The 13498-nt window shown below is 41.1% G+C and overlaps 1 protein-coding gene across 1 annotated transcript in view; it reads right to left on the bottom strand.

Moving 5' to 3' along the window:
• DCX (doublecortin) overlaps window positions 1–13498 on the bottom strand; it is a 164277-nt gene that overhangs the window by 15686 nt on the left and 135093 nt on the right. The window contains exon 5 of the mRNA XM_083159389.1: window positions 6988–7104. Coding sequence (XP_083015515.1) covers window positions 6988–7104 — 117 coding nt within the window. The remainder of the gene's footprint in view (window positions 1–6987; window positions 7105–13498) is intronic.

Raw genomic sequence — 13498 nt, forward strand, 5'->3', positions numbered from 1 at the left:
GGTGATCATTGGGGGTTGTGTTTGGCATCCTGGCGGACAGGATACCTGCTTCACAATAGCGGCGCTGGAATCCAAACTACAAACCAGAAGCCATGTGTTGGAATGCTGAAATCGATGAGGATGCCGGCACCAGAATCCTAACTGCCGAATGGAAGTATGTGGCAAACGTTAGTGTTAGGCTGGGGATACTTAGGTTTAGGCACTACGGGGGACCTAGGGTTAGGCTGCGGGGTCTTGGGGGGGGGGGGTTAGAGTTAGGCTGTGGGGAGGGAGGGTTAGGGGTGGGCAGGGGAAAGGTAAATATGCTTACCTGACTCTTGTTGGGATTCCCTCCATTGGAATGCCGAGTCAGTATTCTGACCACCGACATCCCCACCGCCGATAATCTGTATGTATCCCAACACTGGATCTCTAGATATCTCTAATGAACAATGGAAACAACAGTTTCCATTTTTGGACCTCTCCATGTATTGAACTAGCTACTAATATAGAGGATTTAACCGTGATTATGTACTGTACCTCCTTATTTATAATAATGCCAGACCTCTTAAATATATACTGCTTGTTATCTCCCTCCTCTGTTATACACATCTATCAAGCCTTCATATCAATCTACCACTGTCTTGAGGGTATAACATGACATAAATAGGCTTGTATAATTAAAGACGTTGTGATCTAACGACTGGAAACACTACGCCATGTACATCACATGTCTCTTCTTTTAGAATATGTTATTCCTAATGGATCTTCCTTGTAAAACATAAGTTCTGAGTACACACTGAGGTTTAACTTGTTTGCTGCTACGAGAACCCCATTTGAGTATGAGGAGACTCCCTCTGGCATTTGTCACAATAAATATTTCAGATGTTGATGTTCTGCACTTATAAATTTGCCAATGCTTAGCTTTCACAGAAAGTCAAATCTTATGCCTAACTCTATTACATACCTTGGTATTTACGGAATGAACGATCTGTGCTGAGGCCTGCTGGAGGCCAGACCTTAGCAACATCACCATACCCTTGACATGTACAGAATAAGACAGGGTGAAAGATATATAGAGGACAGAGGGAATATGCTATTTCTACCTTTCTGTTAAATGCAGCATGCCTACATGATTTTGTGGACAGCTGCTGACATTTAAGCAAAAGGGAAAAGATCACCAATGTGAATATAAGACTGAAATAAATCTAAAATAAATTCTTTCCATTCTGAAATTCTTATAGGAAGCTGTGACATATAAGTATATACCAAACGCATATAGCTGCAAACTTTCTGCATTGGTCCCAGTATGTGAGACATCATTTGAGTATAGCAGATGGTCAAACAGAAAAGCAAATACTCGGAAAACACTTGTCTGGGTCTTGTCTTGGAACGGGTATAAGTCATATTGTCAACTTCATAAAGGTCAACATATTAGGTCGACTACTAAAGGTCAACAGGGCTTTGGTCGACACGTGAAATAGGTTGGCATGGCTAAGGACGATAGGTCGACACAAGCATTAGGTTGACAATGGTAAGGTCGACATTCAAAATGTCGATATGAGTTTTTCCATGTTTATTAGCCCGGAATTTTGTCATAAGTCAACATGGACACTGTATCAGTGTACCGCATCCCCTCACATGGCTTCCCCGGCTGCCATGATGGCCATCTAATGCAGACGTATAGAACTGGAGAAGGGCTAAGGGGGTACAAAGAGGCAGATATGTGTGTATAAGACTATTGGCTGTCTCTGGCCATTAATCAAAGCAATGATCTCCCAGAACTAAGAACTAAATGGATAGTAGATATCCCAGAATTAAGTGAGGATGACTGGAAGAAAGTATTGTCTGTACCAAGGGAGGCGACTAATTCACTCAGAGTTCAGCAGGTCCAAATAAACATCCTACACAGAACCTATATGTCCCCGGTAAAAATGAGTAAATTTACAACTAATAAACTGGACAATTGTCCAAAGTGCCGGGAGTTAGGATGTACGTTCTTTCATCTGCTGTGGCAATGTAAACAGGTTCAATCCTTCTGGCAAAAAGTAAGGAAGAAACTGGTAGACCTTGGTGTGCCAGGCCATTGTTTTCAGCCAAAAAGTTGCCTATTGAGTATATGGCCTAAAGAAAATATGACAACAGAGGGGAGACAAAACGCCATAAATATTTGTGCAATAGCGAAAGTTGTCATAGCTCGATCCTGGATGGCGAAAGAGGGCCCCTATATTTTGGAATGGATAGGATTGGTAAACAGAATAATTGAACACGAAAAATATATCTAGATATCGAGAAGCTCGGTAGATAAATGTTATAATATATGGGGGGGTTGGTATCATATGGGGTTAGGATAAAGGGGCTGGGGAAAGGTATTGGTTATAAGTTGTGTTAAGAAATACACATTAAGTAAAGGATGGTAAATTATAGATCACAATTGAACACTAGTTGAAATACGGATTTGCTCACATCAACAGTATAGAGAAAGAATGGTTGATCATGGGAAAAGTTGAAGTCTAAAAAGTCACGAAACACTGTACAATATAAGTGGTAGGCACTATAACAATATGCAAAAGACTATAGAAATAGGATAAACACAGGGTGTCGGAACTGTCCATTCCCTGATATAGGGGACAACAGGATAAAAGGAGGGTTAATATGGGGCCTGAGATCAGTAATAACGGAGGATATACCAGAAAGAGGCGTTTTGAAATCCTCTATGGCAGAATGAAGGGCACATAAAATAGATTGGTTTAAGAACATAGTTAAACCTACAAGAATGGCAAAGAGATTAGTTGATAAAAAGGCGAAACCAGAGGGATAATGAGCCACCTAAGAAAATAAAAAGGGGAATATAGGAAAGGATGATAAAGTGGTAAATAATTACAAGCGGCAAGCATTGTTATGAATGTATAATGTAATGTATTTTTTTATTTTTTTTTATTGGTATGTCGATGTTAGTACTGTATGTATAAAAAAAAAGTTTATCACTCTGTCAAAAAGGAAAAAAATCCCTTTATCTTAACGGGTGCCTACGTAATACCATTTATACAGAGACATTGTGGTGCTGTCCGAATCTGACAGTGTGTATACTGATCACAAAATCGGATGGTCTATGGTCTATGGTCCAAAGGAAATCTGACCCACATTTAAGAATTAATTGAGCTTGAACTGGTCCTATAAAAAGTTAATCCATTACATCTCCAAAGGATATAAGATTACTACGTAGTAAAAGACCACCATTTAACAACAGTCTCACTGTGTATATACTGTATATATACACACATTTATTGTATATGAATTCAATTTTAATTAATGTATTGTCCTATTAAGTGTGTTTGTTTTTCTTTTTAATAAAGTGTTTATTTAAAAAAAAAGACTATTGGCTGTCTCTTCTGGGGCACACAACTAATTAATTAAGAAAATAAACAAATTTAAAATGGCAACAATTTGCTTTTCAGTCTCTGAGAAAAGATCATAAAAGTCTACAATATTAATAGCCAAGGATTCCTGACAAGGGTTGAAACTGATCAATTTTATTGTTTAATTTAGAATAATAATATCACAATCAGTAGACTTCCAGCAGTCTTTTGTTTTCTCTTTTTAAATTAAATGGCTGGTTTTTCGGTCATGATATATTTAACTAGATGTTATTTAATGATGATTTGAGAGCTCTCAAATGTTTTACAGTGCTGTAATTCTTCTGTTTCTCAGGTTATATAACTACTAATTAGTGGCCTTGGCTCTGCATTATAAATTGCAAATGCCAGTTTCTAAGAGTAATGATCGTAGTCTCAGCATATGGGATGCCCGACGGTAAGTAAGTGGAGAGTGCTAGCATGAGGCCAGGGAAGGGGGGAGGCAGTAGGGGGGAATTAGGGTTAGGCTGCATGTAGTGAGTGCATCCAAAAGCAGGATGGGGGGGGGGGGGCGTAAGAGGGAAAGGTGAGGAGAGAAGGGAAAGAAGGGCAGCCAACTTGTGGAACTCTCTTCCTGGAGAGGTGGTGTCGGCACACACAATAGATATGTTTAAAATAAGGTTGGACAAACATATATTGAGTACAAACATCCAGGGGTACAAACAATCATAATATGTATTTTAATAAAATCAGAATTCACAACGCATAAGAAAGGGATGTAGCAAATGGATCATACTAAAAAAAAAAAACTCAGTTTTTGGAGCGAGGGGGAATCGGCGTATGCGACTGCAGAAACAGCGAGACTCGCGGCTAAATGCAATGGGATCCCTGCACTAGCCACGAGCCTCTGTGTTTGGGGGAATCCTCGCTGTGCTGTGACTGTGAGGATTCCCCCGGAATGTAGAATAGGATGAGCGGCCAGTGAGGGGGCTAAACAGCGAGGATTGCTTGTTTTCAGCGATCCCTACTGTTTAACCCCCTTTGCTGGCCACATTGAATACAAGCTTTATGTTTTGCATTTTATACTTTTCAAACCTACATTTTTTGTTTCCTTTTTTGTGTCTTACTAAAAGTTGACTGGAAGCTTAAGTCTGACATCCAGCCCACCGCAGATGTGTGAAGAAGCAAAGACAGTTCACCCATGTACTATAAATACAGTACTTATCCAGACTGAGCAGAGAGATGCTCAGTTCAGCTTCACCACTGCCAGGCAGTATTGCATAGTGGTTGAGAATCACTCATGGCATGGCATCAATTTGTTAGTAGATTGCCGCAATAACTGATTTTTCATTCTGAGCAGCAATATAAAATCCCTGCAGCTTCTCAAACAGCCTGATATGTATTATAGCACATACAGTAACTCAATAACAACATGCGGATTCTTGGTGGCAGGTCCTATGTGTAGATGTGGCCAAAACTAATTTTCACAAAACACCTTAAGGTCAAAGTATTCATGATGATGACAGTAAAGATGATGGAATGTGTATTCTAATATATACCTACCCTCATATACTTTTACATTTATTAAGTATATGAATGGGGTCTAAGGTGGTGACCCTAAATTGTTATATATATATACTTGTTGTAACACACTATATTAACAAAGGGATCTCTGAGTCCATTGCACCAGCTGTCATTCCAAATAGCTCTTACAATTATATTATCTCTATGTGTGTTGTAAACTAAAAATCAGAATTATTTATTAGGATTGGAACATGAGGGATCACTTTCCCTGCACAGATGCATCTGCTTTGTCCCCAGAGCAGCCATATTCAGAAGCCCCTGGGAGTGAATGTAAACTCAGGACCTGACTGGCAGTGTACTGTATCTGCATGCTGTAATTGTAGCAGCCTGGTGGAAAAGCTTTTGTCTCCCTACTCCAACCCCTCCATTAAGGAAGCATGAAATTAAAGCCAGGAAAACATCCCTTGCTGATTAGATTGTCTTGTTTCGGAGATTAATTTGTAACTATTACAATACTAGGCATTCTGAATTGCTTGCAAATGCATTGTAATGTTCTTACTGTACTTGATTAAGAATTAATCACAGTACAACTTCCCTTAAATACATATAGATAAATACATTTTATAAACTATAGTCATCTGTGTGTTGAGATTAAGTCACAGTCATTGTGTCTGGTAGTAATGGCTACAGACAGAAAGGTGAAGTTAGGACAACGTTTTCAGAGTTTTAGGGTGAAATGTAATAGGGAGAGAGAATCAGAAAGTGAGAGATTTGGTAAGACATCTCCATTTCTTTTAAAGCGGCAATCATTTACACTGCAAAATTAAACTGGTTTTGCAGTGTAAATGATTGCCGCTTTAAAAAACCTGGAGATTTCTTACCAAATCTCTCACTTTCTGATTCTCTCACCCTATTACATTTCACCCTTACACTTTTTACTTTGAAAAACCAGAAAATCAAATCCCTAAAGGCCCATACACACTGGGCGACGTTGAGCTGAAAGCAGCTCAGTTTTGTAGTTTGAGCTGCCCAGTGTATTCCGGGCAGCGATGAGCAGTGAGCGCTGGTGTACGCACCCGCATCATCGCCGCCGACCTCCGCACATCTGTTGGTATTACCAACAGATGAGCGACAGGGTGGTTGGCTTTCCCTAGCGTCCTGCTATGGAAAGTCGTCCACCCTGGTGAAAATTGCTCAGAATGGCGTGAATGTGTATGCACTGAGCGATTTTCAGCCCAGCAATTTTTCCCATCATCTTTGTGCATAAATGCTGGGCAAAATCGCCAAGTGTGTATGGACCTTTACACATTTATTTACTAATGCAGGCAAATAATATATCAACAAATACAACAAGTAATGAGGAGTCACTATTTCAAAGTGGGACATTAAAACAGCATGTCAAAACTAAAATACATGCACAATATCATATGATTCACACTTTATCTCAGTGCAACATGGTTGGTGCAATGGTTAGTACAGTATTTTTGCCTCACAGCACTGGGTCTTGGGTTTCATTTCCAATAAATTTGAATGCCCCCCACATGTTTGGATGGGTTTCTGCATGGTTCTATTATGTTTTGCCCTACAATATAAAACCATAGGATTCTGCCAAGAAATTGAATAGGTATGTCAGGATTTTTTGGCTAGCTGAAAAATCCGGATATCATTGAGTACCCTTGTATATTCCATTTAGTATTCCATCTTTCTCCATGCCAGCCATAGACCAAATAAGGCATATGCCTAGGCTTGACAGAGATGAGGAGGTGATTCCTGTGAAGCACTTACAGAACTGCATATCAGACTCTCATTTCATAAGCAAAGCAAAGAGAATGGATGGTGTGGGTATACATAGGCTAACCATTCTATACCTAAACTGGGATGCCCATGGATTACACAGGTTCTGTAGCTGATCAAGACCAGGTGAAATACAGGCTTGAAGTCAGCCAACCACAGAACCTGCATCATTCATTAATGTCCCAATTTAGAGGGGCAGTATCGTAAGCCAAGGTATATATCAAATGATGCTATGTGATCTGTGGAGAGTATATTGCTATACTCGTAAACAACTTTTGTAACTACACACTGATCCTATCCCACCCTAAAAACCTTCTCCAGCATTGTTACCTACCTGAATCAGCAGGGGACTTGCTGCGACGTGTTGGTGCTGGGCTTTTGGCTGAACTTTTAAGAGGACCGGGCCCTTGTTTTACTGGCTGTGCTGGGTTTCCTTTCATAACGCGACATTCTATAGAAGCAAAACAAAATGCAAAACAACATTTAAACATTAGTAGAAATAACTAAAACCCCTTACACACGGTGAGATATTGGCTAATGGCCAATTTTAACTAAGCAATTTTGACTAGATGCACAAGAGATTCTGGCTAGATGCACTGGAGATTTTGACTAAGAGATTTTGTCTAAATAATGATAGTCTATGATCAAGTCAAATTTGCCTTGGGAGCACAGTCTATATAGGAGATACTGACTTGGCGTCGTTATCTAAGCAGGGGAAAAACTGGGAGAATTTGACTAACCGTCTAGGAGATTTTGAGTATCTGATTCTGGTTGACTCGGTTAGCTGCAAAACTCGTAGCTTACCGAGTCCCAGAGAGCTTGCCCGCTGCCCCGGATCCCCTCGCAACCATGCAAGGGGATGAGTTACGAAGACACATCCCCTCACATGTGCCTGCAGCAGGAGAAATCGTTTGATGATCGACGATTTCTCCTGCCTTCGCAAATATAAGTCAGTGGAGATTGACATATTTGCGGGCAACAGGACAAAGACCTGACAGGCGGCTGACATCATCTGACGTCAGCCGCCCGCCACCGACAAACCTCGCTCCACTTGTAATACCATGGGAACGCCAAGTGTTTTCTTGGGGACGCCCATGTAATGCTGGGCTTTCCCATGTAAGATTTTGATCTTATAGGTACTATCGACACTTGGTGGGACGAATCACATGAGTGGGAGGCTAAAATAAAAGGTTATAGTCTGTTTAGAAAAAATAGATTAGGTAGAAGGGGAGGGGGGGGTTTGTTTATTTGTTATATAAGAGCACAATGGAGTCAGTAGAATCGGTAGGGGTAAAAAATAACAGGTAATATTTAAGGGGCTAAATAGGAACATGTTATAAACCACCCAAAATAAATACGGAGGAAGAAAAAGACTTCCTGCTACAGGTGGGAAAAGTGGCCAGCTTAGGGGACGTTATTATTATGGGTGACTTTTACTACCCAAAAATAAATTGTAAAGATAGGCGCAAGTAGCACCACTAAGGGAAATGTTTTATTGTATGCCCTGAATGACCACTATTTGTATCAATTTATTGAACGTCCACCCAGAAATAACAATATCCTGGATCTCTTGATAAGCAACAATGGGGACATTATTACTAGCATAACCATAAGGGAGATGTTGGGGAACAGTGATGACAATAGGATCACGTTTGATTTAAATTTTAACAAAGATAATTATATTGGAGTAACTAGGTCCTTAAATTTCGGAAAAGCAAACTTTGGTAAGTTTGAGGAGTCCTTAAAGGATTAAACTAGAAGGAATTAGTTAGAGGTATGGATACTACTAAAAGGTGGCAAACTTAGAAAAACAATACTGCAGGAGGGCACTGATAAATTTATTCCTAGGGTAAATAAAAGAAATATGTCAAGAGGAAAACCGATGTGGCTTAACAGCAAAGTCAAATTTGGGCATTCAAAGAGTTTTAACAAGATGGGACACCTGAATCATTTGCCGCATATAAAGAATGTAATGAGAAATGTAAAAATACAATCAAGATGGCTAAATTAGAGGCTGAACAAAAAATAGCCGCAGATAGCAAATCCAATACCAAAAAATTCTATTTATATAAATGAGAAATATTGGCCCACTAAAATATAAGTAGGGTACTCTGGTAATAGAAGGAAAAGATAAAGCAGAATTATTCCATACATGTTTTGCTTCGGTATTTGCAAGGGAAGAATCTTCAGAGGATATCCCACAGATTAAATGCCCAGCTCTTGATTGCTCCCAAACTGTATGTTGAGGAAATGGTAAAAAATAGATTACAGAACCTAAATAGTAACAAATCTCCTGGCCCGGATGAAATCCACCCTAGGATACTAAAAGAATTGAGTTCGGTCATAGCACTACCATTATATCTGATATTCAATGAATAAAAAAACTCAGAGATGGTACCAAGGGACTCGCGCATAGCTAACGTAGTACCAAGGTGGATGAAAAGTAGCAAAACTAACCCTGAAAATGATAGTCAGGTCAGCCTTACATCCATTGAGGAGAAAACATTAGAAGGAATAATAAGAGATAGTATCTAAAATTTCTTAGAACTGGAGAAAGTGATAAGTAAGGCTCAGCAGGGGTTCGTCAAAAATAGAACATTCAGACTAATTTAATTAGCTTCTATGAGGAAGTCAGTGGGAAGGTGGACTTAGGGAAATCTGTTATACTTCTTGATTTTGCTAAAGCTTTTGACTTGGTGTCTCATAAAAAGCCTATTAATAAAACTAGTTAACTAATGTGGGGTACACACCTGAGCGATTTGGTCCAAAATGACGCAATTTAGATACAATCTCGACCGATTGTATATAAATTGGGCATGTTTTGGGCCATTTCAGAGCATTTCAGATCCATTGCAGCAGGTAGGATCTGAAAAACGACTATTCAAGTGGGTACGGGTCGAGATCAGATCACATAAAGCTCTTGAGCGGGTCGTGGGCTCCACCAGGTCGAAAGCGGGTCGCATGATCATCTTCTGATCCACTCACAATCTGCATCATTGTGGTGTGTACCCAGCATTAGGGTTAGGAGATAAAATTTGCAATTGGATTAAAAACTGGTTGCCCAATTAGGGACAGAGAGTGGTGGTAAATGGCAGACATTCAAGCTGCGTAAGGTCCAAAGTGGAGTCCCACAAGGTTCAATATTGGGACCCATGGAAATCCCCCAAGGGGATGTACAGGCGCTAAAAGGGGTTCAGTTCCAAGCTGCTGTGTTAAGTGGGGGAGCTAGTCCCACAAATAGACACAAACACTAGACAAAAAAGGTCACAGCGCTGATTTGTTTGAAGAATTAAAACACCATGGGATATAAAAAGTATAAATGTAATAGAATATAGTTTTCAAAATATAATGTTGATCATATATATACAGTATGTTTAGAAAAACACCTGAATAATCATTTAAAAACACACAAATGGAAAGGGTAGTCTCTCACTTTGAACTGGATTGTGGGGGAAAAAATTAAAAGGTTATCCTGTTTTTGTAAATGACCTTTAGGACATATATATTACCAAACTCCAATAATTGATCTCGACACAAATATGGGTATCTCACTTGTTTAATGGAAATGCTGATGCCATTGGAGTCCCTGGAGCAGAGAAGCAAAATTGAGTTGGATAGGATTCGCTCACTAGTGTGCGTTTCTCACTTGCTTGACAGCAACACTGGAGCCATTGGAGATCCTAGAGTGGAGAAGCACAGCTGTTTTGAAGATTCTGGATGATGATGTTGGTGCCAGCGATGGGGAAAGTGCAGGCTGGAGTACTTTGGTCTGGCCGAGCAACAGTTGAACAACAGGCAATGGTTGTAGATCCAATATTGTAGAATTCCCCCAATCCAAAGGAGAGGTTGAAATAGGCACACCAGATGCATTTTGCCAGTTAAACTGGCTTTTTTAAAGGTGTTTAAAAACTAGTTGCCCAATTGGGGACATAGATTGGTGGAAAATTGAATACATTCCAGCTGGGTAAGGTCCAATGTGGAGTGCCACAAGGTTCAATATTGTTTAATATATTCATTAATGATACGTATAGAAAGTGACATAGTGAGTAAAATTTCATTAACTCAGGAGACGATGTGGAAACACTACAAAGTGACTTAACTAAACTGGAAAGGTGGTCGGAGAGGTGGAAAATGCAGTTTAACGTTGATAAATGTAAAACAGGGGTGGGGAACCTCCGGCCCGCGGGCCGGATACGGCCCCCGCACCCTGCTGGTCCGGCCCGCCCGTCCAGCTGCATATTTTATTGTTTAACAGCCGCCCGCCCGCCTGGCTATATTACTGCAGTAATATAGCTGTGCGGGCGGGCGGCTGATTAATCAGTAATATAGGTGGGCGGGCGGTGGGCTGATTAAGCTTGATTCACCCTCCCGCCCGTCCGCCTATATTACTGATTAATCAGCCGCCCGCCCACCCGCCGAGCAAGAATCCTACCTAATCAGCCGCCCGCCCGCCCACATGGATGGCTGCTGCTGCGGGGAGATGTTAACAACACGTGCCCGCCAATCACAGTGGCTGTGGATGTGATGCGTCCACAGTGATTGGCAGGCGGTAGGGAGGGAGCCTGGTGGTCCCGTGGATCAGTGCATGGGCGGGAGCCGCGGGAGCATCCTACAACAGCCGCAGCAGCAGCCATCACGCTGTGCTGCCAAAACTCAAACTGTGTTAAAGGTAAATGCTGCTCCTCTCACCCTCCCTTCCCCAGTGACTGACAGATCCAGGGGTTGTCATTTACCCCTGGATTCACACCCAAACAGGTTTATGTGATTATGTCTGATTATCATAGTCAGAGATAATCACATAAACCTGTTTGGGGGCGACACTGCCACTTTTTCCACTTTTTATGAGTAAATGACAACCCCTGGATTAATGCTGTGCATTAATTAGCCAGCCCTGGTGTCTCTGGCCACATGTACATGCTGCTGCCCTGTGTATAATGCCCACATGTATATGCCGCTGCCCGTGTGTATAATTCCCACATGTATATGCCGCTGCCCTGTGTATAATGCCCACATGTATATGCCGCTGCCCGGTGTATAATGCCCACGTGTATATGCCGCTGCCCTGTGTATAATGCCCACGTGTATATGCCGCTGCCCTGTGTATAATGCCCACGTGTATATGCCGCTGCCCTGTGTATAATGCCCGCATATATATGCCGCTGCCCTGTGTATAATGCCCACATGTATATGCCGCTGCCCTTGTGTATAATGCCCGCATGTATATGCTGCTGCCCTGTGTATAATGCCCACATGTATATGCCGTTGCCCTTGTGTATAATGCCCGCATGTATATGCTGCTGCTCTGTGTATAATGCCCGCATGTATATGCCGCTGCCCTGTGTATAATGCCCACATGTATATGCCGCTGCCCTGTGTATAATGTCCACGTGTATATGCCGCTGCCCTGTGTATAATGCCCACATGAATATGCCGCTGCCCTGTGTATAATGTCCACGTGTATATGCCGCTGCCCTGTGTATAATGTCCACGTGTATATGCCGCTGCCCTGTGTATAATGCCCACATGTATATGCAGCTGCCCTGTGTATAATGCCCACGTGTATATGCTGCTGCCCTGTGTATAATGCCAACGTGTATATTCCGCTGCCCTGTGTATAATGCCCATGTGTATATGCCCATGTGTATAATGCCCATGTGTATATGCAGCTGCCCTGTGTATAATGCCCACGTGTATATGCCGCTGCCCTGAGTATAATGCCCACATATATTTTTAAGTTGATAACTTTTATATGGCCCCCAACGGGTTTTCAAATTTTCCAAATGGCCCTCGGTAGAAAAAAGGTTCCCCACCCCTGATGTAAAATAATTCATTATGGGAACACAAAGGAACAAGCTACTTATATGCCAAATGGAGTTATTATATGGAAATCTGCTGCAGAGAAGGACTTCTTAACAAGAGATACGTGCAAGGGTGATAAAGAGAGATAAACATCAAGCCAATCACCTGCTAACTGCCATGTTACAGGCTGTGTTTGAAAAAAGAGCTGATTGGCTGGTGGTTTATCTCTCTTTATCACCCTTGAATTTATCTCTTGTTAAGGCTTAATACATCTGCCCCAATGTGTTCAGATATGGGTACCGCATCTTAAAAAGGACATAAATGAATTGGAACAGGTACAGAGAAGGGCAGCTAAGCTAGTAAAGGTCTCTAATCACTAAAATACAAAGATAGGCTGAATAGATAACCAGGCTGAATATGTTTTCACTGGAGAAACGGAGGTTGAGAGGAGACATGATTAGTATGTTCAAATTGAGAAATGGTAATTATATGGAACTGGGAAATGATTTGTTCACTAACAGGCCTATACTTGGGACACGCGGGCATGTACTGAGGTTCGAGGAAAATAAATTCCGTAAGAGGATTCTTCACCATTAGAGCAGTAAAATTCTGTAACTCATTGTCGGTGGGGGTGGTTACAGCATCTACTGTTAATGAATTTAAATCAAAACTGAAAGCATTTTTGGCCTCTAAGGGAATCCTATAGATAGGACTTACTGAAGTCAGTAGTAACAAGTCAAATAGATTGAACTGGATGGACCAACATCTTTTTTTTACCTTAATTTCAACTACATGATACTAAATTCCTGCTATCTCAGGATACAAATTGGGGTGGTAAGTGTAGACAGATTTGGCCAATCAAAAATAAACCATTTTTTTTTATTTTTATTAGGAAACACAAAATTACATTTCTTTTGTATCTGCCCTTTGGCACTAAATGTGTCAGACAGCAAAGTCTATTTGCTCCTAGATTTACAGCCATGGACTTTGCTGTGAGGTCAGGCAGAATTTGTATTCACACAATGCCGTGTTTTCACACCGAACCC

This window comes from Crinia signifera, chromosome 9, assembly GCF_055691185.1.
Source record: "Crinia signifera chromosome 9, ASM5569118v1, whole genome shotgun sequence".
NCBI lineage: Eukaryota > Metazoa > Chordata > Amphibia > Anura > Myobatrachidae > Crinia > Crinia signifera.